Source organism: Branchiostoma floridae, chromosome 1, assembly GCF_000003815.2.
Source record: "Branchiostoma floridae strain S238N-H82 chromosome 1, Bfl_VNyyK, whole genome shotgun sequence".
Taxonomy (NCBI): Eukaryota; Metazoa; Chordata; class Leptocardii; order Amphioxiformes; family Branchiostomatidae; genus Branchiostoma; species Branchiostoma floridae.
Genome location: NC_049979.1, coordinates 34,498,392 through 34,522,073, shown reverse-complemented (window position 1 = coordinate 34,522,073; position 23,682 = coordinate 34,498,392). Strand labels below are relative to the sequence as shown.

The window sequence follows — 23,682 nt, the reverse complement described above, 5'->3', positions numbered from 1 at the left end:
ACATATATTCTATATTTTAAGAATGATGTAATTAAATGTAAACTATTGTCAATGTACTTCCAGCCTCCGTTCTTAGAGTCTTATTGGTGGAATATCACCATGCACTAACGTTACCTTCCACCCCTATTCCGTGATTTCTATCATTCCAATTATAACCTTTGACCTTCCGGGAAGTTTTCCGCTGCACTTCTCTGTGACAGTGTGTGGCTTGGCTGTGCGGTGACCAAATCGTTTGCTGGTACCCAATTTATTCCCAGAAAACAAGTTAGCCGTGCGAAAGTGTCAGGTAAGAGTAAACTGTCGTTGCTATAGAACTATTCAGTAATCAGAAGGTATTTTGAAACTGAGAAGCGAGAGTCACTAAAAAATACCGGTTTTCTGTCATCAAAAATTATTTTGTCCGGGAAGACCATCTGGTTCAAGTTACTTGCAACCTCTCCCATTCGTGTAAGAAAAATACCCTGTTACAGAATTACAGCTATAAGCTTTGTCAGCTACCCCCACCCCCAAAGAGCCGATCATAGAAATATTTGATCAAGTTTTATAATTATCAATGTTGAAAAATTGGCATTTGGTGTTCAGAAACTGCAGAATTTATAGTGTGCCATCATGATTTGTGAAGCAACCTACACACATTTGAGCATGTGGTTTCTTCCCCCAGCAAACTGTTACAAGCTACATTCTTCTCCTTTTATTCTCATTCATAAACCCTAGACTGTTCACAACCTTGTGTAAAATTTTGTTAAAAGTTTTACAACACCTTGTTGGCATCACAATGCCATTGTTTTTGGGATGAGAATTACCAGATTGTCTACCCAGTTCTCACGTCCCCAGCCTGAGTTTTTGCACAAAGGTACTAAGTTAGTATGGTAATGGTTTCTGAGGTAATGCTATTGCCCAGCTTTTTTATTGTTAATGTTAATATGTAGATCATTTCAAGTTTAGTGTGACTGTGAGTACATGAAGGTGGTGCATATAAGCAGGCCAACAAAACACAGGGACACATACATTGTCATTTATCTGCTAGGTAATCTCCAACTCCAAGCAGATCTTACGGTAGCATGAGATAGTATCAAAAGCTGGCGAGGAGTGAAGCCTGCTAAGGAGTGTTTTTGGCTACCAGGAAGGGATACCTCTTGACTGACTGCACTCCTTGGCCAGTTTGGTACTATCTTATGCCATTGTAGGATCTGCTTGGAGATTAATATCTGGGCTAGCCTGTATGTTGTTTCTGTGTGTCATTCTGAGCTGTGTGAGAGGGTGAAGGCTGACATCTTATACAGTATTAGTTTGCGTGGTAATAGATTGAGCTATCTATGTGAGGTATTTTTGTGTCTAGAAAGTAGAAGTATAACTAACTGATAAAGAGTTTTTGCATTGCAGACATAGGCTATGATGGCAGCAGCACAGAGGTCACTTGACTTCTGCCACGATATACACTCAACTGCCCTCTTGCAGGGTTTGCAGGAACTGCGATCGGAAACCCTGCTGGTAGATGTCGTCCTTTGTGTCTCGGGAAAAGAGATCCCGTGCCACAGAAATGTACTCGCTGCTTGCAGTGGATATTTTCGTGCGATGTTCTGCAATGGACACCGTGAGAGCAAGGAGCATAAGGTTACCATTCACGAGGCCAGCCCCAGTGCCTTGCAGCTTCTTGTCGAGTATGCCTACACGTCCAAGGTAACCATCACAGAGGACAATGCTGTAGAACTGATGGAAGGGGCCAGCTTCTTCCAGGTTCCACCAGTGAGCGATGCATGCACAAAGTTCCTAACGGACAGTCTATGTGTCAAAAACTGTATGAAGATGGTTAACTTGGGCGGCATGCTAAACTCCAACCTGGAGGCAGAGGCATTGTCGTATGCCTTGAAAGAGTTTGCAGCAGCCTGCAAAACACCTGAGTTCCTTTTGTTGACAAAGGACCAGCTCATCAAGCTCATCTCATCAGATGACCTGAATGCTCCTGAAGAGACAGTGTACACGGCAGTGCTGAGATGGATCAACCATGACACCAGGAAGAGGAAGAAGGAGATGAGAGAGCTGATGGAGCTGGTCAGGTTCCCCTTCATGGATAGGAGGTATTTCATGGAGAAGGTGGAGACAGACAAGGCCATGCGCAAGTGCTGCCCAGATGTTGTTACTGAAACTTTAAGAAATTATGCTTTCCCTGGAGAAGTCCAATCACCCCGCACCCGTCCCCGCCATGCCAGTGGTCTGAGGGAGGCAGTAGTGGTCATTGGAGGGAACGAGAAATTAGAAGAAGGACACCCTTCTATGTACAGTAATGCAATCACCATTACTCACTCCTCTGCACCATCAGGTGAAAGTTGGACTTCCTTGACCACAATGAAGAACAGGGATGACCATGGCTTTGCTGTGGCTGTTTTAGGCACAAGTGATATTATCGTATCTGGTGGGATTGAGGGCCCAGATGTTTGGCTATATCAGGCAAGACTTGACTCCTGGTCTGAGGTTACTCCAATGCACACAGCACGACCCTATTGTAAGCTGGCAGTGGTGCATGGGAAAGTATATGCAATTGGTGGAAGAATCAGCCGCTCACCTCTATGTGTAACAGCAGATGTTGAAGTCTATGACCAAAGCCTGAACAAGTGGACTGAAGGTGTTCCACTCCCACAGCCAAAGTACTGTCATGCAGTTGCAGTGTTGGATGGTAGCATATACACGATGGGTGGACGTGATGCTGAGAAGTGTGACACATCTACAGTATACCGCTTTACCCCGGGAGACTCTCAGTGGTATTCAGTAGCGTCCATGCCTGAAGCGGCTTCAGTTATCACCGCTTCAGCTCTCAATGGCAGCATCTATGTTGCTGGGCTCCCTTCAAAGGTGCTGTGTTACAGGCCTGAGGACCTGTGGACTGTTGTAGCCCACCATGATGCTGTGCGCAGATGTGGTATGACTGTCTTTAGTGGGGAGATTTACATCTATGGAGGCCGGGACAACACTAACAATGGAACGACAAAGATTTTGCAACTCAATCCAGAAGACAAGTCACTTACGCAGGTGGGGACCATGCCCGAGGGTCTGTTTGACCTAGTTTGTGTTACTATATTGAAGGGTTGAATTTGATGCACAACAGAAAACCTTGTACTTCTAAGAGCTCACCCGTTCAACTCATTCATGCCATACTAGTAAAAATGTGACAATGTTACTTGTTAAGCCTACTATAGCCTCCATAGCAGGCTCTCTATGGACTTTTTTGGCACTTTTGCTGGCCATTTCTTTTTGTACTGGGTCGCTGATTGCTGGCCTCTCTCATAGCCGTCCATTTTAGAGCCTGCATTTTTTCGGCGGTACAAAGTCATATTATAAAACGATTAGGGCGATTAACAAGGAGGTGCGAATTCCCTGCCTGCCGTGGACGGCTAATAAACTGCACGCATCTCCGCCGGACGCGGACAGTGCGCTGTCACGCCCCGCGTGCACTGACCCGACAATTCTCTAACGGTTTCGGGGTCAAACTGCTTTTTAAAAACACAGAAGTGAAACTTACCAGTTCGACGTTCTTTTGGTATGTCCGACGCCTTTGCTTGGGCGGAGCGCGTAGGCCGTGACAGATGGCGGCCGGGAGGCGCGTGTCGCCCGAGTTGTAAAATGCTTGCAGCCGACATGCGAATTGCCTCTCACGAATTATTCCTAACGTATGTGTTAATAGGGCAGATGAATGGCTAATCGTTTTATAATATGACTTTGTACCGCCGAAAAAATGCAGGCTCTAAAATGGACGGCTATGAGAGAGGCCAGCAATCAGCTACCCAGTACAAAAAGAAATGGCCAGCAAAAGTGCCAAAAAAGTCCATAGAGAGCCTGCTATGGCCGAGGCTAAGCCTACTAGGTGATGTTCTTAAAATCAACTTCTTGAACGTTCTATGTCATAATGAATTGGAATAGACTGATTCCAATAAAGCCATGCCCCCAGTTGAATTTCAAACCTCCTTTAAAAGTAGCAGGACAGGACAGTCTCAGCAAGTACACGTAAGCAAGTTGTGACGAGAAATGCATTAAGTCATTTAAGGTGAGGTAGTTTATTTTTTTATCATGTGGCAACAGTGGTACTTTTCTTACACTTACACTACTAGTGCTATTCATAAAGTTCTGTTTTTTTAGTGAAATGTATCTGCTGTGTGTTTTCCTAACATCTACAAGACCTCCATACTTTTGCCAAACAATATCTTGCATAATTCATTAATTGACATGAAAATAAATAATTCTGTAGTGGTATTAAAATGAAGGGAATTTCAATTATTGTGGCATGTGGAAGTTAGGTAAAGTGGAACTGTGAGTCAAGTGGAAATAAATTGTGCAAATGGGGGCCTCACATGATTTATGAGCAAATGCTACAGTAGCCATCATTGATTAAAGAGAGTATCAAACACCTCAGCCACACTGCAAATAGCATGATTACTTCACAGAGGATTGTGTCCTGTGGACTCTTGTCTCTGTTTATATTCAAAGCCCATTTTGAAAACGGGCTTACCCCTTTTGGTTACTTTGTGTAGTCCATATTAAACATTGGTAGTGCCTGTTTTCAAAATGGGCTCTGAATATAAAGTTAGACATGAGCCCATGGGGCACGATCTAATCTCCAAGCAGATCCTACAATGGCATAAGATAGTACCAAACAGCCAAGAGGTGTCCATTTGCCATGTAGAATCTGCCCCCAGTCGGTTAGAACAAAGGCTATTAACATCCAATTGTCTCCCATTCAAACTGTGCTTGCAGTGTAGGTGCTAATTGCCCTCCTTCCTGTTTGGTGCTAACTTCCAACCAAGGAGGTTAAAACTCCTTGTTCCAACTGGGACATAGAACTTTATTTGCACGACAACTGTAAAGGATACAATGTGTGGCAACTTGTACATACAATACATACAGAACAGTTTGACATGAGTTGCTAGTATCTAAAAATCTAAGAAACTAATCTATTTTACAAATAATAACAGTATTAACAATCAGGCTAGCGACATGTGCTGGTCAGTGGTGTAAGTCGCTCGTAAAATCATTAGCACATGGCTACGGGGAGGGGCAGCAACACCATTGTTGAATAGAAATGCTCCTCCCTGTTTCAGTGCAGGCAGATCTCCGGTAGCGAAACACACTCCTAAGGCCGGCTTGACTCCTCTGCCAGCTTTTGATACTATCTTATGCTACCGTAGGATCTGCATGGAGATTAGCACGATCCTCTGTGAAGTAACTATGGTATTTGTCAACCAAACCCTACATTATAATAATAAACCAGCCCACAAAATGGCAAGTATGAAAAAACAAACAAACATATCGGCCAGAGTTGCCAAACAATTATAACAATAACTCTGAGCCCAGCTACCCAGATTCTTCATAATTTATTCTCTGTATCAATTGTACATCATTCACCAAATAGCTTTTCCACAGATATATAATAAGGTCTTAAGTTTGACAAAGATAAATACATGATGTAGCATTCAGCACCAATCAAGCTTGACACAAGCTTTCCATGATTTCTAAGACCTTGATGAACAGACAATATTCCCCTAACAAAACGTTCACTTAAAACAATTAATTGCATTTCATTGTCTTGTATACTACTTCCAGCAACACATATTTGGCACTGCCAAATGTACATTTTGATCATAATAAATCACACTACATGTACAAGGAAATTGTGTGACTTTGTTGCACAGAAATCATTGCATTGTCTAACATCAATTTGTTTATCATTAAACCTCAATATACATTCACCCTCTCCAAAGGGTCTGCAAGCTCTTTTGCATAAGGCATAGGCAGACTATTTTGATTTACAATTCATGGAAATCCTTCTCGTTCACATAATGTGTAATGAGGCAACCATAATATACCATGACAATGTCAAGAGGGTCGGATTCGGCATGCTCTTTTCAGTAAGGCGTAGGCAACATTTTTGTGATTTCCCATAATTCCTGGGAATTCATCTTGCTCACGTAAGTTGAGGCCAACAAATTTTGCGTAACTGCCTTCCTTGATTTTGGCGTAATGTCGTACATATGGGGATCTTCTGAATTCAGCGTAAATTGTTGTGGGGACCCCCATGCTGACCCTCTCTCAAGACAGAGTACATGTTCTGCAGCATAGTATTGTACAGTACCTAGTAGACGTAATCTTATATATTCTGAACTCTTGCCACTTATGGTGATACTGGTAAAAGCATATGGCAACACTGAATATTTGAATAGCCCTGTATGTATTATATAGATGCATCAGAACATAACACATCAGTTTTGTTATTGCTGTTTGACTCTACAAAGAAACACACTGAGACAAAGATACATTCTAGCTCTGATCATAGATTCGAAATTTCACTAGTACCCAAGTTTAATTTTCTTTCCTTTGATGGCCAAAAGAGCTTGACATCAGCAAATAACAAGCCAATGCATTCTGACCAATAGATATGGAGATAGCCTACAATACCAATAGCCAATGTACTGACAATAACACTAGACTACAAGATAATAACTGGCGTACAGTTCTGATCATATACAGCTACAAAATCTGATATACTGGCATATAGTCTCGAAGTAAAAGACTTGTTAATACTTGCATATTGAACAAGCACTGTGGGTTATGCAATACACTTTATGATTTGGTAACTGTTAAGACATGTCCATTTAATGATTTATGTCAGAGCACCTGGAAGCAAGTGGGATGTCTCTATAGATAAACAGCTAACAACCTCACAATTGAGCTTCTGCTTCCAATTAGTTGGTATGCAAATGGAAGACCCTGGTTCAATCCTGGTTAGGGCATTTTGGTTGGGGCTGCATCTGTCTTTCAGAAGAGGCATAAAATAGTGTTCCATTTTATAGAAATTTCACATTAATACTTATTTTGTTACATCAGTTTCTTGGAGCATTGAAATATGATAATATGCAAGATGCTTACTGGTATTTATCATAATCCCTTTCCTTATCCAACAGCTTCAGGTGTAAAAGTCAGGTTTCTACAAAATCTCCTTATAAAAAAACACAGCCCTTAAGACATGTAAGATACAGAATGAAAGAAAATGTCCTCAACACAGCAGTAAATGGAATGCGTATTGAGCCAGCTGCCCTAGCTATGCAAGTAGGCGAATGCTGCCGCTGTCCGAGGCAAGGAGAAGGAGTCTGTTCAGAGGAAGCACTGTGGCCGCTGTCATCACACCCTTAAAAGCCTCCGAGCGGAGCTTGGTCAGGGTGAAGGATGCCTACAAATAGACAAGACATGTGAAACTGAAGATATCATCTGTACATCTTGAACCATAACAAAGCTTACAGTGCATAACCATTGTTAAGTACATACAACTGCAATTTTTTCATAATTAGTTTGCTGTTCTTCCTTTCAAAAGAATTTAAGCAAGATGGACTGGATAGCCATCGAAAATTTGGAGGTACGTTTGCTTACCTTTAATAACAGTCTGACTGATTGATGAAAAATTCTACTAACTGTGAACATACGTGACTAATGAATCTCTTCAACAATTTCAAAAGAATGTTTTTTTTCGACAGTTGTGGTGCCAGGTTCTAAAGCAGCTGTCACGTTTACTATAGTATGACATCACAGACGGAAACTAACTTGATTACCTGGCAATAAGAATCAAGAACTGGAAGTATGGTTTGTAAGATTTGACGACAACATCAGAAGGGTGTATATTTTGTACAAATACTTAATATGTTCATAGAATATTACCTCAATAACACTGCTTTTGTTTTGTATTCATATTAGTACAGACTAATGCAGTTCTATGCAGCATCCGTTCTTCCATCCTTTGACAGAATTTTGCTACTGGGGACGGACAAAAGTTTTACCAATTCCTTCCTCTATGATGCACAAATAGTGGCAGGTAAAGATGTCAAAACAGATGCCATTGAACCAAGCAAAGTCTACCAGCAGAATTTGCCCCTCAAAATGCAGGGAATAGATAGAATTTCAGAGGGTCTAGGTTTCAAAATTTTCAGGGGCATGCTCCCCCTGGACTTTCCCAGGATCGTTGAGATGGAATTCAAAATCCAGGGGAATGAAAAAAAAAAACAGGCTGGCTAGAACACTGGTACAGACATTCCTTTCTCTCTGCTGAAACCTGTGCCTTCCTTGTGCAGCTTACCTTACTGTTTAAGGCACTGTGGATGCCAATCTTGTTGGAGGCAGTAGCAGAGATCACCTGGTTGTTGTAAAGACAGAGGGCATGGGCCGGCTCACTGTGTCCTAGGGAACAATATAACAACAAAGCTGTTTACTGTAAATGCATTTATGTTCTCAACGGTTTTATGTGACCGCTTCACCGCAAACTCGAGACCACTGAGAAAATTATAATCTCTCTTGTCCAATTACTACGAGTATGCACTACCCTAGGATACAAATGTACATTGTGCATTTCAATTGTGATGTGTTGGAGGCACCTCTTATGGTGAAGTTTTACAAATACTAACACTTGAAGGCACAATTGAATGCAGTGTCCTGACTCTAATGCTTGTACATGTATGTATGCAGGAGGGTAGATACAGCTATTGTGAACTCAAAACGACTGCAAATTTACCTTATTGTGAAATTGAATCATCGAGATCTTATATCCATGTATAGTACTTCATCTGGACACAACTTTAAAATCTACATTAAATTTTGTTCATGTATTTGTCAAGTCATGGCATGACATGTTGCAACACTGTTTGCTATGTCCAAACTGTCTTTGCCATTTTTTCTCCCCACCTCTTTTTTTTCTATTTACGAATCTTAAAAGATTTAAAGATCACTACTGAAGAATAAAATAAAAAATACACATGTAGCTTCATAAGCTATCACCTTTGAACAAGCATGCGGGTTTGCCATCAAACCCTCTCCACAGAACAATATTGTGGTCCACTGATGAGGAGATGAAGCTGTTGTTGTCATAGGCTTTCATCTGTACGGATAAAAAGAAGGGTGGGTTTGCAAAAAACTACTGTAGCTAAGAGAGATATTGAAAATATACGTGTATACCAGTGGTATTCACTCACCAGTAAAAGCTATTCATGCACACTCAGACAGAAACATGTCATCACAATTTTTGAAGTACAACTGGATGCAGATATCACATCATACATAACATGATAAAGATGTTCATTTTTAGGTGGTATTCCATCAAAACAAAACAAGCATATTGATGTCACTCTGCTTGTTCGTAGTCAGCACTGCACATGCACAGTGTCAATGTTGAAGGCCCTCAAGACAAAACCCATGTTGAGCATGGTGTTGACAAGAACTGTTTACAAGGTAGGGGTCATCACCTTTGACCTTGAGCATGTGCAGTTGCCATAGTCTTCACCCCCATTATCCTTCCAAAAACCACAATGTATTCTTTTGATTATGGTGTCTAACAATTCAATTGTCCAAAAGACCAAAACTTGTGAACAACTTCAAGACATTTAAAAAAAAAAGAGTCTGGTCCATTACCTGGAGAATCTCTCCCTCGTGTGCCCGCCAAATCTTGATGATAGTGCCTGTTCTAACGTCCAGGGCAGACACTACACCTGAGGAGAACCCCACAGCCATCCACGTGCCTGACGGACTCACACACAGGCACCGGATCAGACCCACTGTGGACAACAAAAACAGATCATCAGAAAATAAAGAAAACATGTCATAACCATGCATATAAACATATGTTACAACCATCGAAATTACATCACCACATATCATATTTATCTATTTATTGACATAACAGGTGACTGTCACCTTTTGAAGATGCCAACCTAGAGAATAGAACCTAAGATTTGGTCCACTCACACCGTGAAGGACCCATACACATTTCCGTAAGGGTGCTGGGTTATTGATTGGGCTTGAGGTGTGGCTCTCCTTAAACATGGGACCTCCATACTTACATCCCATAAAAGTGGGTGTCCCTATCCTAAGCTTATTTCATTGTACTCATTTAATGAGATTTGAGGAAATAGGTGAAAAGTGCCATTCCTAGATTTGAACCCTAAACCTTCAGGTTCTAAGTCAACAACCCTAACCACAAGGTCATCATTCCACCTCAAGTGCCCCTCACAATGTAACAGCATTGTCAGATGTCAAATGCAAATTTTAAGTGTACTGGCCCAGTGTCCACACTCACTTGACTGTCCTCCTGTGACTCGGAACTCGTGCTGAAAGTTGGCCGTTCTGCCGTCTATAAATCTGTGAGAAATGAACGCAAGTGTGTAAAGATGACTATTTAGCTAATAGTGCATGACTTCTATCACGGAATAGAGAAGTTGTCATAAAATAAACAGCTTGTTCTTTCTGTCTTATTGTTTTTTCTTTCTCATACTCTGAAATTCAATATATTATAGATGAAATATGCTGGATAGGAACCCGCGGAGATGATGGTGTCACCTCTCCGAGGATGAACTGAACTGAACTGATTGATGAAAATATATTATGCATGAGGGTATCCAAAATCTCTGTGAAAAAATGTACAAAACTTTCTACAGATCTTTCTTTCAAAATTATTATTGAAAACTTGGGGCTTTCTGTTTTTCTACAGCTTTTCTACAAAGACCTCAAATGTCGCATTATGTACACGTTATTTAAATTGTCATCTGTATGTTTTCTGTCACACTTTATGCTTGTACACTTTTGCTGATTGTTGCCTTCTTACAATTAGCCAACAAGATTGAATTTGTAAATACACTTCAATAACACTGACCTGAGTGTAGCTTCCGCTGTGGCAGCGATCATGGCAGTGTGGGGAGGGGGGAGGCAGGACAGGACACTGATGGGGTTCCTGGAGCAGTCAAACACTCGCACCATCGCTCCAACAAACGGGTCCCACAGCTGAAGGGAAGAAAAAAGAGATTCCACTCTTTATGTATTAGAATGACAAAGAAATAAAGCAGATGATTGTAGTTCATTAATCACAGAAATAAAGTTTGATTGACTTAACAGGTGTCCATCAATCACTCTAAGGTGGATGTGACTAGTATCACTTCATCCAGGTCTACGGGCTCAACCATGGACCTAGCCCAATCCAACCTTCCCATCCTGCGAGTATCCAATTATACATCCAAGTAACTAGACAAATTTCCTCCCAGTCTGCGCGCAAAACTTTGGAACCAACCTCCTTATGCCTAGGTTACACATAGCCAAATTTAGCTCTCAAAACCAGCTGGCCCTTAGCCGACTCAGGTCGGCAGTAATTTGCAGATCACTGGCCAACCCACTCCAAACCAGCACCTGAGCCGAATGTTTTGAACATTTCAAACATTTGGATGGCGCAGCCGAACGCCAGCTGATTCAGCTGAACGCCAGTCGACTACAGCCGACTTGGGTCCTGAATCACTCCTAACCATAGTCGGGAGAGAGTCGGGAGCCAAATTGGGCTATGTGTAACCTAGGCATCATCCTGCCAATTGCCGATTATTGTCACATTCTGACACTCTACAAGATTCAATCATGACAAACATCACACTAAAAACAATACCTCCATTTTCACAGAGGTAATGACAGATGCAAGTAAATACAGTCGAATATGTAGTGGTGCGTACATGAACGTTACTATCACACGAAGCCGCCAGTCGCAGAGGCTCCACCATGCCCACGTGGAACACACTCTTCCTGTGCTGCGTGTACGTCCAGCGGCACCCCGACCGGCTGTACCCGTCACCATGGTTACGGATGGACCACAGCTTGACCGTTTTGTCCTTGCTCGCACTCATGAAGGCATTCTCCATGTCCATGATGTAAAGGGACCGCACACTGTTACTGTGCCCTGAAGAAGAATCAAATGGAATAATCAAAAGCAAGAACAAAAAAAGCAAGAACAATACACATGTTTTTGCTTTAACACAGTTGCACTTCTCTAACACTAAACATTTCAGAATCCATATTGTATTCAAGTTAGTAATTGTAACATTAGTATAAGTTTCTTTGTTTCAAGTAACTGATTTTTTTCTGTACATCAGACTTTCCCTTCCTGTTATATACTTACCGTTATATTTCTGTTATACAACACATCTAGAATCACATTTTTGTTCAGTTGTGCCTTTGATACCATTTAATGTTGCAATAAAAAGCAATAATGAAACATATTTATTTATTTGTTAAACAGAAGCATGCTACTTCCAATGACATTCAAATTTTGCAAAATCAGCATTCGGTGGCAACTAGAGAAGAGGAAATATGCTATGAAACTTCTTTCTCACCATGAAATGTTTGTAACTTGATCTGATTGAAGTGAAACACGTTGTCTCTTTCTCCCAGCCCTGTATCAAAGAGAGAACAGCAAGGTCAATGAATAGAATGGTGTAATGGCAGGTTGTTTGGACCATAACCCGGAGGTCCTGGGTTCAACGGTGCACACACCAATTCTTCCGCGACAGGGGTCCGAGATAGTGCGCGAGAAAAATGTGAGGGAAGGGTCTCGAGGGTCCGTGTTTGAGTTCAAATTTCTCATAATCTGCTGCGAAGTGGCATTTAATACTGGTATGGCTAAAAAGCGTAAGAAGTAATGTGTTTTTGGTGCAAATTGGTTTTGGGCCCGAGGGTCACTTCCTTGTATTTCTACGCTTTGGAAGTGATTCGCCGTTGACCCAGATTTCCCGTCCATATGCGGTCTGTGAGCCGTGATGGTATGCCTCGCGCGTCGGGTTATTGTAAAAATCTCAGTGTTACGATTTTCTTTATTTTTTGCCTGATTAATCTTAGGTGTATTCTCTTTCCGACAATATCAGTCATTTTCATGACTAAACTATAGGTGATGGGTTTATTTCCACGTCAAAATTCCCCTTTTTGTGCATACTTTTTTGCGTGAAAAAAACTTTTCTCCCCCCAAAATTATGAAAAGTAGAGAGAGTGAAGAAACTGAAACCCGGCTGTTCTTAAAGCTGGAGTGATATCCGTCATTCCCATATACGGCTTTTCTGCTTTAGATCCATTTTCTTGAAGAGACGGCCTCTCGACTTGGGGGTGCGCAGCCTCGATTTGAGACCCCAAATAAACTGGGGTGTGCACCGTTAATATGGCCCCTCCTACAAAACCTAAAAGCAAAGAAAGTCAACAAATTGCATTTTCCCCAGTAAAGTGCGTACCCTTGACCAAATGATATAGAAAAAAAATCGGAATTCGCAACTTTTGAAATGATTATATAATGTTGATAAAATGCATGATTTGCCCCCCTCCCCACGCCCCCCCCCCCCCCTGACCATAGTCATATAACCTTCAAAGTGTGTATGCTTAGACATCAATGGCGTTATGTTTACCAAAACATCTTTTTAGTACTACTTCATCTCTGGGCCACTTGGAAATAGCTTTTATCTGTTTAATGGCGACTCCTGCATTGAAGGGAATGCTTTTTTTAATGAAAAAGTCTTCAAATAACGTCACTTTCGTTCATTCCAGCAAAATCAAGTTTTAGGTTCGGGCTCGCGAGGGTAGTCAATGTTCAGACAAATAAGTCGCTCTAATTTGGAGGTATATCCCAAGGCTTGTGTAATCCATCGGGACCGACACGTAACTGTACAGTCTTCTCTCAGCAAATGCCCATTTAATCCCCCCTAGTTGCCAGAAGTGCGGCATGGGACTCCGTCCTAGCCACAAATTCAACATTTGGCTGCGTTTTTCTGCAAAATGAAATGCATTTCGGCAGCGGAAACGCTTGGACAGGAATGCTAGGTTTCTTACCTACCAGCTATGACCAAAAAACGAAATCATATATGCTTTCCGTTGAAGAGAGGACCTTAAAACGGTATCGTTGTCACTTTAATACATCTTGTTGCGGCGGGCTTTGTGACGTCATTATCTAAACTACGTTCCATGTGGTTTATATCGCTCATTCCAACCTAAAATGGATAGGAAATCTACTTCATCGTAAGAACTGGCCTATGCCTACCTTTTCCTTGGCAACATGTGTTTGTTTAACCTGAATTAACGAGCTAAAACCTCTTCAAGAGTATACAACCATTGTGACGTCAGAAGCATGTACAGTGAATGGTACCAATGCCTGGTGTGGCAAAATTAGCCTTCGGAGACGGTAACTTTCAAACACCTGCTATTCGAGAAGGAAATGTCACAGACAATTCAAACTTGGCATGATGATAGAAGATGACTTTCTAAAGCCATACTCTATATTAATTATAATTTGTGTTAATTAACGGTGCACACACCAATTCTTCCGCGACAGGGGTCCGAGATAGTGCGCGAGAAAAATGTGACGGAAGGGTCTCGAGGGTCCGTGTTTGAGTTCAAATTTCTCATAATCTGCTGCGAAGTGGCATTTAATACTGGTATGGCTAAAAAGCGTAAGAAGTAATGTGTTTTTGGTGCAAATTGGTTTTGGGCCCGAGGGTCACTTCCTTGTATTTCTACGCGTTGGAAGTGATTCGCCGTTGACCCAGATTTCCCGTCCATATGCGGTCTGTGAGCCGTGATGGTATGCCTCGCGCGTCGGGTTATTGTAAAAATCTCAGTGTTACGATTTTCTTTATTTTTTGCCTGATTAATCTTAGGTGTATTCTCTTTCCGACAATATCAGTCATTTTCATGACTAAACTATAGGTGATGGGTTTATTTCCACGTCAAAATTCCCCTTTTTGTGCATACTTTTTTGCGTGAAAAAAACTTTTCTCCCCCCAAAATTATGAAAAGTAGAGAGAGTGAAGAAACTGAAACCCGGCTGTTCTTAAAGCTGGAGTGATATCCGTCATTCCCATATACGGCTTTTCTGCTTTAGATCCATTTTCTTGAAGAGACGGCCTCTCGACTTGGGGGTGCGCAGCCTCGATTTGAGACCCCAAATAAACTGGGGTGTGCACCGTCAAACCCATTAATGTGCCACATATTTTGTGCCCTTGGGAAAGGCACTTTAGACGACTTTCCTCACTTTACTCAGGTGGAAAGTAGTACCTCGCTTGGTTCTTTTAAGATGAAATGCTAGCAGCAATTCTTAGAACAAGATACACTAAAAATGTAGAGGTAACAGTATCTGTGACAGATACAGGGACATTCCATTGGAAAAACTTTTAGATTTTGAAACTAAAATTAGAAGAAAATATTCCCACAAGGAATACAAGATGTCTAACTCCTTATAAAGAACAGGAAATGGAATACTCTGGCTCATAGTCAGCATATGGAACATGTTTATATTTACATTTTGTGTGCCACATGAATATCAAATATCGTGACCATTTGGAGAGGCATAACTGCTTTGGTGGATAGAAAAGCAACATGAGAGGTGTGAAAATCCCAAAATAGAACCCTAGGGAGTATTAACTAATAAAGACTTGGGCAGCTGCTTTTCTTCCACCATTATTGATTTGATGTGGTGTCATGTTGGTGTAAAGGTATAAGGGTGTTTGGCCCAGAGCATAGATGTCCTGGGTGCCAATCCCCTGACATACCATCAATGTTGTACCATTTGAAAAGGCACTTAACATGACATTCCTCACTCTACCCAGGAGTAAGAATGGGTTCCTAACAGATCCTGGTATAACAAACAATTCAGTCTTTTTTTGTTCCTTCATGTCTTCTTTAACATTTGGTATGCTATACTTGGTCATTTTGCAGCTGCTTTGTACGATTTACAGTATTGCGACAAACTGTATTTTTGGAAATGGACGAACATTGACGTGTGTGGTGGATGGCATCCATATAATCGAATGAACATGGCCTTAACCATTTATAACTAGAGTTCCACGAACACATACCTTCGCCAAATAAAGAAGGGTTATCGAGACAGTGGTTTTGTTTATTTATTGTACATGATTTGTATTGATTATATATTATATTTGTGTTGAGTATCATGAAAGTCCATCCACAGCTACTCTAGTTATATGCTGTTGACCTACATATAGAGACACGACATCATGTCAGAACCAAATATTTAACCTTCTTGGTGAAGGTAAAGACAGAAAGAAAACAGAAAACGTTTCACCTATTTCATAGTCCCAGTACGCCTGCCAGTTCCCCTTCAGATGGCGTTCGCTCCTGGGGAGGTCCACGCGGCTTGGACAGACGGTCTCGTCCATGACGGGCGGACCCTCCGCGAAGTGCTTCTGCAGCCTGGTCTGGATGGCGGGTTTGGGCGCAGCACTAGCCGCGGGTTCCGGAGCTGGGTCGGACCTCAGTTCTATCCTGTTCCCAACCATCTGGACGTTATAGCCAAACTCCTGCGTGTCTTCACTCTTCTCCTGAGAACTCACTGTCGAAGACAGGGCCAAGAGCAATATTTGTAATTTTCTAAGGCAATGAAATTATGCTACCAACATGATATGACTCTGAAATTTACATTGACCTTTCCTTGTAGTGTATTCTAACAGTGTGATGAGTTTTAAGGACCAGCAAGCCTTTATTCCTTGGGTTTTTTACATAACCAACTTCTAGTATATCACACCCCAACACTGTCAAACCTGTGTAAGTGACGACCTCTACATAAGGACCACCTGGCCAATGTGACCACTTGTTAGTGGTCCCTTTGGTTATTTTCCCCATTAACTCAAGCATTTAGGATACTGTGTACAGTGACCATCTATCAACATTAACAGGATTTTATCGGTCCTCTGGCTGGTCTTCTTGGGCAGTTTGACTGCACAAGACTTTAAACTGCACACCCAGTCAGGAAATAGATGGATCCAAAAGTCCCCTCGGTCTCAGCCCAAACAAAGAAATTCAACAGACATGCAGTCACACTCTGATTGGTCAAACCTGTAATTGCCATGCTATCATTGGTTGGATTGATAATTGTGATTGACACTGAAAAAGAGAGTGAAAATCCTCACCTTTTGCACCCATGTCCACAAACCACGCCGTTCTGTTCTCCGACGATGGCGTCTCATCATCGTTATCAGACAGGACATCAGTGCCCGGCTGCGCCCCCAGATTGTGCGTGGAGAGAGCCGTCTCATACGTGCTGGACAGCTTCCATATAAGGTCATGGTTCTTTAGGATACGCTCCATGTGGATACTGTGTACAAACAATAATCATTATTATCATCTTAACAACAGCTTATAAACATTGAACTAGACATATGTTCACCACTGGGTCTGTCTGTATGGCCTAGAAATATTTTATAAAAATATTGTGTTTCTAGTTTTGGTCATCATCATCATTGGTCGGCTGCGGCGCAGGCGACTGTAAGTTTCTTCCAAGACCTTCTGTCGGCAGCTAAATGGCAAATCTGCTTTGCGGTGATCTGGTCATTGTAATCACCTAGGCACTGTTGGATATACTTTAGATTTGGTACTGAAAAATAACATTAGGTTCGATTTCGGTCGAAGTAAAAATAAACTGCATCAGGACAATGACATTTTCAACACAATATTTTGATTATGCAGCTATACATTGTACAAGGGCAAAGGTGAACTAGTGTCAGCACAATATTGGACAAAAAGACGTCCTTTCAGTCCCACCTGCCAGTAAGTCTACAGAGAGGAATAAATGCTGCATGTGCCAAAGCTGGTGTGAAGACTACCCTTAGATCTTCCATACCAGCCTCCTTCTGGGAACTGGTCACCTCCCCATCATACAGGCCATCTGTACAGAAAGATTCACATCATTACCAAACAGAATCCCACATACTTTCAAGTGACTAAACACAGCCAAGCTATACAAAAGCAAAAATGGACAAGACACAGCAAGAATTGCCTGGTAAGGCAAGACTTTCAACCTGCATGACAAGAATTAACCGGTATGGAATGACAAGAAAAGAGTTTACCGGTAATTAAGGGTTAATGACCAGCCTGAGGTGTATATGGTGTCATAATGCATGGTACTATAACCACAGAATAAAACCACTGAGTGAGCAAAGCAGTTATATATATAAAAAAACTGTGCTTAATGCAAGTATACAAATTGTACGTGGAATCTTTGAAATTCACCTTTTTTTATAAGAATGCACAAGAACAAGCAAATTTTGAAAGTATTACCCTTCTGAAGAAAGTCTATTTTTGTACAGATTGAATAATATTGTATTACTTAAGAAGACTGTGTCCATACTTACTGGGCATGACAGGAGAAGCGTTGAGTTTCACCCTGCTGCTGCGGCGCGGGTCTGACGACAGTGGGCTGATGCTGTTGATACGGATGGGGGTCCCGATCCTGTAGGTGTTGGTGTTGGTGTCCATCTTTATCTCAACAAACTCCATGGAGTCCGACAGACTGAAGGACGACGCCTTGGGCATTGCAGTACTCTCTGAAAGAAATAAAAGGTTGCAACAAAGATAACTCAACATTTTGTGCACCATGTGTTGTCCAATAGTTAGTGATCCTGCCTCTGAGCTGAAAAAACTTGAGTTTGAATCCCAGCTAATGTCGCTCAACCGACATGCACGCTACTGGAAAGGGTGTCTAAGACTATCCACTGTTTATTATGGTTGTGAAAGAGAGCACAAACATCTGTCTTGACCAATGGCAGAGTTACAGTGATCTTTAGTAAGCTCAACTTGTTTGATGCACCCAGTATTTCTTAGCCTGGTATCCATCCATATTATAGCTCCCTAGTCTCTTCTGTCCTCTCCGCAAATAATTGTGGAGAAGACAAAAGAGACTTGGGAGCTATAATACGGTTGGATACTAGGTTGAATACCAGGCTAGTACTTCTAGCCCTGCATGGATACAAGCTTAATAATCCTGTCTAAAGTGTGACTGTCAACATAGTCCAGATTTCATCTGTCATCTTGGGCAGTTTTGCAGGTAGAAGACCCACAATGTATGTAAGTAAAGCCAGGTAGGTAAAGCCATCATTACCTTCTGTGGTGTTGCCTTCCCCATGTACGAGGTCAAAACAGTTGAAGAACTGTCTGAGCAGTTTGTTGAGTTCCTCCCGCGCCATCTCCCGCCCAATCCGCAGGGTGACGAGCACCATGGCGTCCACCAGTTTGTAACACACGACAGCCCGCGCCTGCCCGCTCCCGGGGAACGTCACACACGGGTTGGAGACCAGCGAGATCAGCGGCTTCAGGATATCACGCTCCAGCATCTGTACAGATAATGGTAAATTGTGAATTTCATTTTTAAACTTAAGTAAAAGTTTTTAATGTATCTGTTTGTGTGTCGGCTCGTATTTTTGTCCCACCACTGAGTGACAGGAGGTGAAGGGAAAAGGTCAGAGTTGCAGGAGTAACAGGAAGTCAAGGTCAGAGGTCTTAGAATTAGCTGATTCATCACCTTGGCTGACTGCCGACAGACATTTCAGGTCATGAGGTCATTGGAAGAGGCTACTTCTTCATGGGAGGTACTGCTTTTGGTATATGCATGTTTGTGCTTTTGCAGTTATATCAGAAACAATTTTCCACATGCTTGTCAAATTCACAATAGAATGACAGGAAGTGAACGACTCATGTAATGTTAATCAGAACCTTATTTGCATAATCAATGAACTATAATTAAACAAGACATACAAGAATTATAATTATTTTATGGAGGAATGAATTCTTTTTAACTCCTGTTTAGTATTCAGTAGACACTGTTGTTTATAATGAAGACTGGTTGCTCCTATTGACTCGAGATCTTAGGTCTGATGGCTGTATAAGTTTACCTTGAGGTTGTCCATGATGGTGGTGTCGGACATGAATGGCACCACGTGCCTCAGCAGGACCATGGCTCCGATCAGACCTGCCTCCATCTTACTGTTCAGTCTACTGCGTCCAGACGACACCTAATTGTACACAAAACCATTCTCCAGTCAACCCTTCAAACACTATCATGTGTGAGATAAGGCTCTTGATAAATTCATCAAAGATTTGTAAGTGGCAGAAAAATAGTACATTGGTAAGTTAAAGAATGAAGGTATCACAAGAAAATATTTTAACTACCCAACAATGTGATGTGTGGGATGTACTGGGACTCACCATGAATGTGATGTGTGGGATGTGCTGGGACTCACCATGAATGTGATGTGTGGGATGTGCTGGGACTCACCATGAATGTGATGTGTGGGATGTGCTGGGACTCACCATGAATGTGATGTGTGGGATGTACTGGGACTCACCATGAATGTGATGTGTGGGATGTACTGGGACTCACCATGAATGTGATGTGTGGGATATACTGGGACTCACCATGAATGTGATGTGTGGGATGTACTGGGACTCACCATGAATGTGATGTGTGGGATGTACTGGGACTCACCATGAATGTGATGTGTGGGATGTACTGGGACTCACCATGAATGTGATGTGTGGGATGTACTAGGACTCACCATGAATGTGATGTGTGGGATGTACTGGGACTCACCATGAATGTGATGTGTGGGATGTACTGGGACTCACCATGAATGTGATGTGTGGGATGTACTGAGACTCACCATGAATGTGATGTGTGGGATATACTGGGACGTGATGACAGACTCTCCATACATCACGACGATGTCCGTCAGGCACTTTAAAACCAGCCGTGAGTGTCGGTCTCCTACCACAGTTCTGCTAGACACTGTGGCTTGTTCTGCTATTGGGCAAGAAACTTGTGAATTCAATCCAACAGACAAAAAACAACTCGCCATACATGATATTGCACCATATATTTGTTTCTTGATATGTAGCCTTCCAGTAATACTGATTGCAATAGACCTGTATACAGTAGACAAATGCTTTTTTGTTGTCATCCAGACGTGGTGACCTTCAATCCGAATGTTCCCTATAGAATAATTTGAATGTATTTCGCATGTTTTGAACATTCAAGTCAGACGTTTGTATTCAACTTCTAGCGCATTTTACATTGAAATGCAATACAAAGCTAGTAAACAGTTTTCTTGGATGAGTATGAAGTAAAGAGAATTCTGAATCACCCTCTGAACTACCCTCAGTCCAAGCCATCTCGTGGGTCGGATTGCCTTCCGAGTTTCTTATTGCTTGTATGATGATTGTATCAATGGGTAAGTTATCGAACAGACTGCTAAAAAGTGATCAAATAGGCCAAGTAACCCTTATGTAGAGGTGGTATTGTGCTTTTGTGCTTTTAAAAGGTAATTCATACAAAACAGTGTCCATAACTGACCTCCCTCCCCCTCCACCAGACACTGCTGTTCAGGTCCCTGGTAACAGTTGTTCAGCAGCTTCAGCAGGTTCTTCCCCAGGTAGCGACCTGTCAGGGCCGGTCCCAGCCGGTCTGCCAGCCACATGATGCTGTCTGCTGCAACGTCAGCCACGGTTAAACCTGGAGACAACAAAGATTTCTCTTGGTAACGTTTGTTCGTTTCCATTGCCTAGTGGAACATACACGTAGGGCTGCAAGTTACCCTGCTGTTTCTGTAGCAGGGTATATGTACAATGTATCTGTATCTGTATCGGTATCTATATAGCCGGTATAACCGCCCTTCGGCGTAACACACCAGCTTCGCAGGCACGCAGCGCTGTTAGCCCATCTCAATTAACATGTTCGTGGCACCTCCTCGAACAGATGAGCCCTATTTTACATTCCTTCCAAAAGACAGGTGCAGCCCTAACTGAGATGCCCTACATAGAATTGAACCAGGTTCTCCTACTACCAACTGATTGGAACCAGAAGCTCAACTGTGAGGCTGCTACGTATACCAGTTGTGCTACAGGGACATTCTCTCTATTGGTAACAACAAATCTTATCAAGTGGCACACACACTTATAGGTTACTGTAACTTGTAAGGCACATCTCCTTATTGTTCTCTATTTGGATACACACATTGTCAAACTGTCACACACTATACATTCCCAAATGTGGAGTCCCTTTACTAAAACACTGTAATTTTGAGCAACTAAATGGTGTTTGCATAGAAAAAAAATGATACAAGGTGAAATGCAAACCTTCTTCAAACTCCTCTAAGATGCTTAAGTTCAGGTCCACCTCTTGCTTGCCACTTTCACCTGATGTGACAAGGCTGTAGACAGCACCGCTGCTATCCACCTGGCTACGTCCTGTATTGTAAAGGTAAACTAATTCATAATCATTTCACGAAAAAACTAAAAGCTCATTGGCAGCCAAAGACTGAATTGCACAATGTGGACACACAGTCTGTGAGTTGTAAATACACATTATATACTAGTTATAGTATCAGTTAAATTCAAAGTTGATATTATCATTACCTGTATCTTCCTGCTGATCCCCAACCTCCTCCGTATCACTGCTCCTCTGCTCCTCCTCCTCCTCATCACTACCCTGCCCCTCATTGACCACAAGTCTGGACACACTGTGGACCGACACCCCACCGGGACTCCCGACAAAAAAGTTCTCCTTACTCGTGCCCGGCTCTGCTCTGCGTAAAGACGAGCTCTCCAGTTCGGTCATGTCTAGATTTTGATCCGGTCCCAATGACGCCGATCTGGCAAAGTCCTGCAAGGAGTCTTCATCAGTTCCGCAATCTACGAGCGAAATTCTTTCTGACGTGGAGTACTCCGTTTCCTCGTCGTCTCTGTCTATGTCGCTGCTCGTGCCGTCCAATAGGATGTCTCCGGAGAAGGTGGAGCCCTCTTCGTTGAGCGATTGGCTGTCTCCTTCGCTTATGACTCTTTCCACATTCTGTCGGTATCTCTCTAAGGAGAAGTTGTTATCTGTACCGTCAGTGCATGATCTACTTGTTACGTTGGGAAAGGACATCCCAGTCTCCGTGGTGATATTATCGTACATCAGAGGATCTTCCTGCTCATCTTCTTCATACGACGGCTGAAGCGCATCCATGCCGAGGTCAACGTCCTCTTCCGGAGGTGAGAGCCGACCAATCGCAGTCAGTTCCGCTAACGGGTCTCTGAGATCGGCCGTGGCTTCGACGATCAGCCCGACGATCTGTCCCAGAAATGTCTGGAGACCAAACCTGACGAGCAACTGAAGTAGAAACGTCCTGTGGAAGAGCTTGACGTAACTCAGCGACACATTCCCGTGGTCCATGAGATTTGTCAGCGGCCTGAGCAGCTTGCGGCTCGTCATGGCCGGTCCCAAATACTGCGCGAAGATATCGAAAATACAAATGGTGGCCTCTGCGCCCGACTTCGGGCTCTCAAGTAAGGACACCACATATGGCAGCAACAGTTCTAAACCTTCCTGGTTCAGTTCAGGTAGAAGATCTGGAAGCCACTTGGTAACTAGGTGGACCTGTCTAGCAGACCTTTCCTGCTGTACATGTTGAGAGAGATACTCGTGCAGTTTGGGGAAGTATGGGGGAAAGGGGAAGGGGCTGGTGTGGGGGTTGAGTAGGGAGCCCAGGGTGGAGGTTGGGGGGCCAGCTGAAGTGATCTCGTCACCTGCACACACGTCATCTCTGCCTGAAGATGGCTTCTCCTTCCAGTCCAGCTGGAGGATGGTCTCAACTGATTCCTGAATGGGCCTGAAAGGCAGGAAGACAGTATTAGCCTGGTGATAGCAGGCTTCAAGACATCAAGCTACTGTCCTATATTTGCCTTCCAGTAACTGTGGGGATTTAATTTTGTGTTAAGAAGAAAATGGAACATTTGCAGTGGTTTTGAATTCGAGATAGCACCATAGACACATATTGTACAGTAATGGAAACACTGGTCCGGAGTATTTACTTACAGTCAGTCGAAAACTAATACCGACTCTAAAAGGGTGCAGAACAGTCCCTTTCATAGTGCTGGTGTGATCAACAGTCACCGATCTAGGTAAAACCATATTTACCTTCTGCTAATTTTTTATAAATATGTACGTTCAAATTTGGATCAGTGTTCAATTTGTGCTTTCTAGGTATTTATGCATGTATGCATGTACAATATGCATTAAATATACATGTATAGTGCATACAT

The 23,682-nt window shown here is 42.5% G+C and overlaps 2 protein-coding genes across 2 annotated transcripts in view; one reads left to right on the top strand and one right to left on the bottom strand.

Annotated features, from left to right (window-relative positions):
• The first annotated feature begins 168 nt into the window (after positions 1–168).
• Positions 169–3,586, top strand: LOC118430295 (kelch-like protein 24). Its single transcript, XM_035841032.1, has 2 exons — positions 169–286; positions 1,384–3,586. The coding sequence occupies exon 2, from the start codon at positions 1,393–1,395 to the stop codon at positions 3,085–3,087; it is 1,695 nt and encodes a 564-aa protein (XP_035696925.1). The 5' UTR covers positions 169–286; positions 1,384–1,392; the 3' UTR covers positions 3,088–3,586.
• Positions 3,587–4,818: 1,232 nt separating this feature from the next.
• LOC118426438 (WD repeat-containing protein 81-like) overlaps positions 4,819–23,682 on the bottom strand; it is a 28,008-nt gene continuing 9,144 nt past the window's right edge. The window contains exons 11-28 of the mRNA XM_035835859.1: positions 22,015–23,249; positions 21,736–21,846; positions 20,954–21,112; positions 20,265–20,404; positions 19,497–19,616; positions 18,707–18,938; positions 17,961–18,152; positions 17,371–17,494; positions 16,740–16,924; positions 15,896–16,162; positions 12,171–12,242; positions 11,514–11,737; positions 10,676–10,803; positions 10,103–10,164; positions 9,439–9,581; positions 8,809–8,908; positions 8,114–8,214; positions 4,819–7,216 (exon numbers count right to left, since the gene is read on the bottom strand). Coding sequence (XP_035691752.1) covers positions 7,088–7,216; positions 8,114–8,214; positions 8,809–8,908; positions 9,439–9,581; positions 10,103–10,164; positions 10,676–10,803; positions 11,514–11,737; positions 12,171–12,242; positions 15,896–16,162; positions 16,740–16,924; positions 17,371–17,494; positions 17,961–18,152; positions 18,707–18,938; positions 19,497–19,616; positions 20,265–20,404; positions 20,954–21,112; positions 21,736–21,846; positions 22,015–23,249 — 3,724 coding nt within the window. The 3' untranslated portion in view covers positions 4,819–7,087. The remainder of the gene's footprint in view (positions 7,217–8,113; positions 8,215–8,808; positions 8,909–9,438; positions 9,582–10,102; positions 10,165–10,675; positions 10,804–11,513; positions 11,738–12,170; positions 12,243–15,895; positions 16,163–16,739; positions 16,925–17,370; positions 17,495–17,960; positions 18,153–18,706; positions 18,939–19,496; positions 19,617–20,264; positions 20,405–20,953; positions 21,113–21,735; positions 21,847–22,014; positions 23,250–23,682) is intronic.

What these genes read in the sequence shown, in the direction of transcription:
- LOC118430295 (XM_035841032.1), top strand. Translation starts at nt 1,393, where the DNA reads ATGATGGCAGCAGCACAGAGGTCACTTGACTTCTGCCACGATATACAC.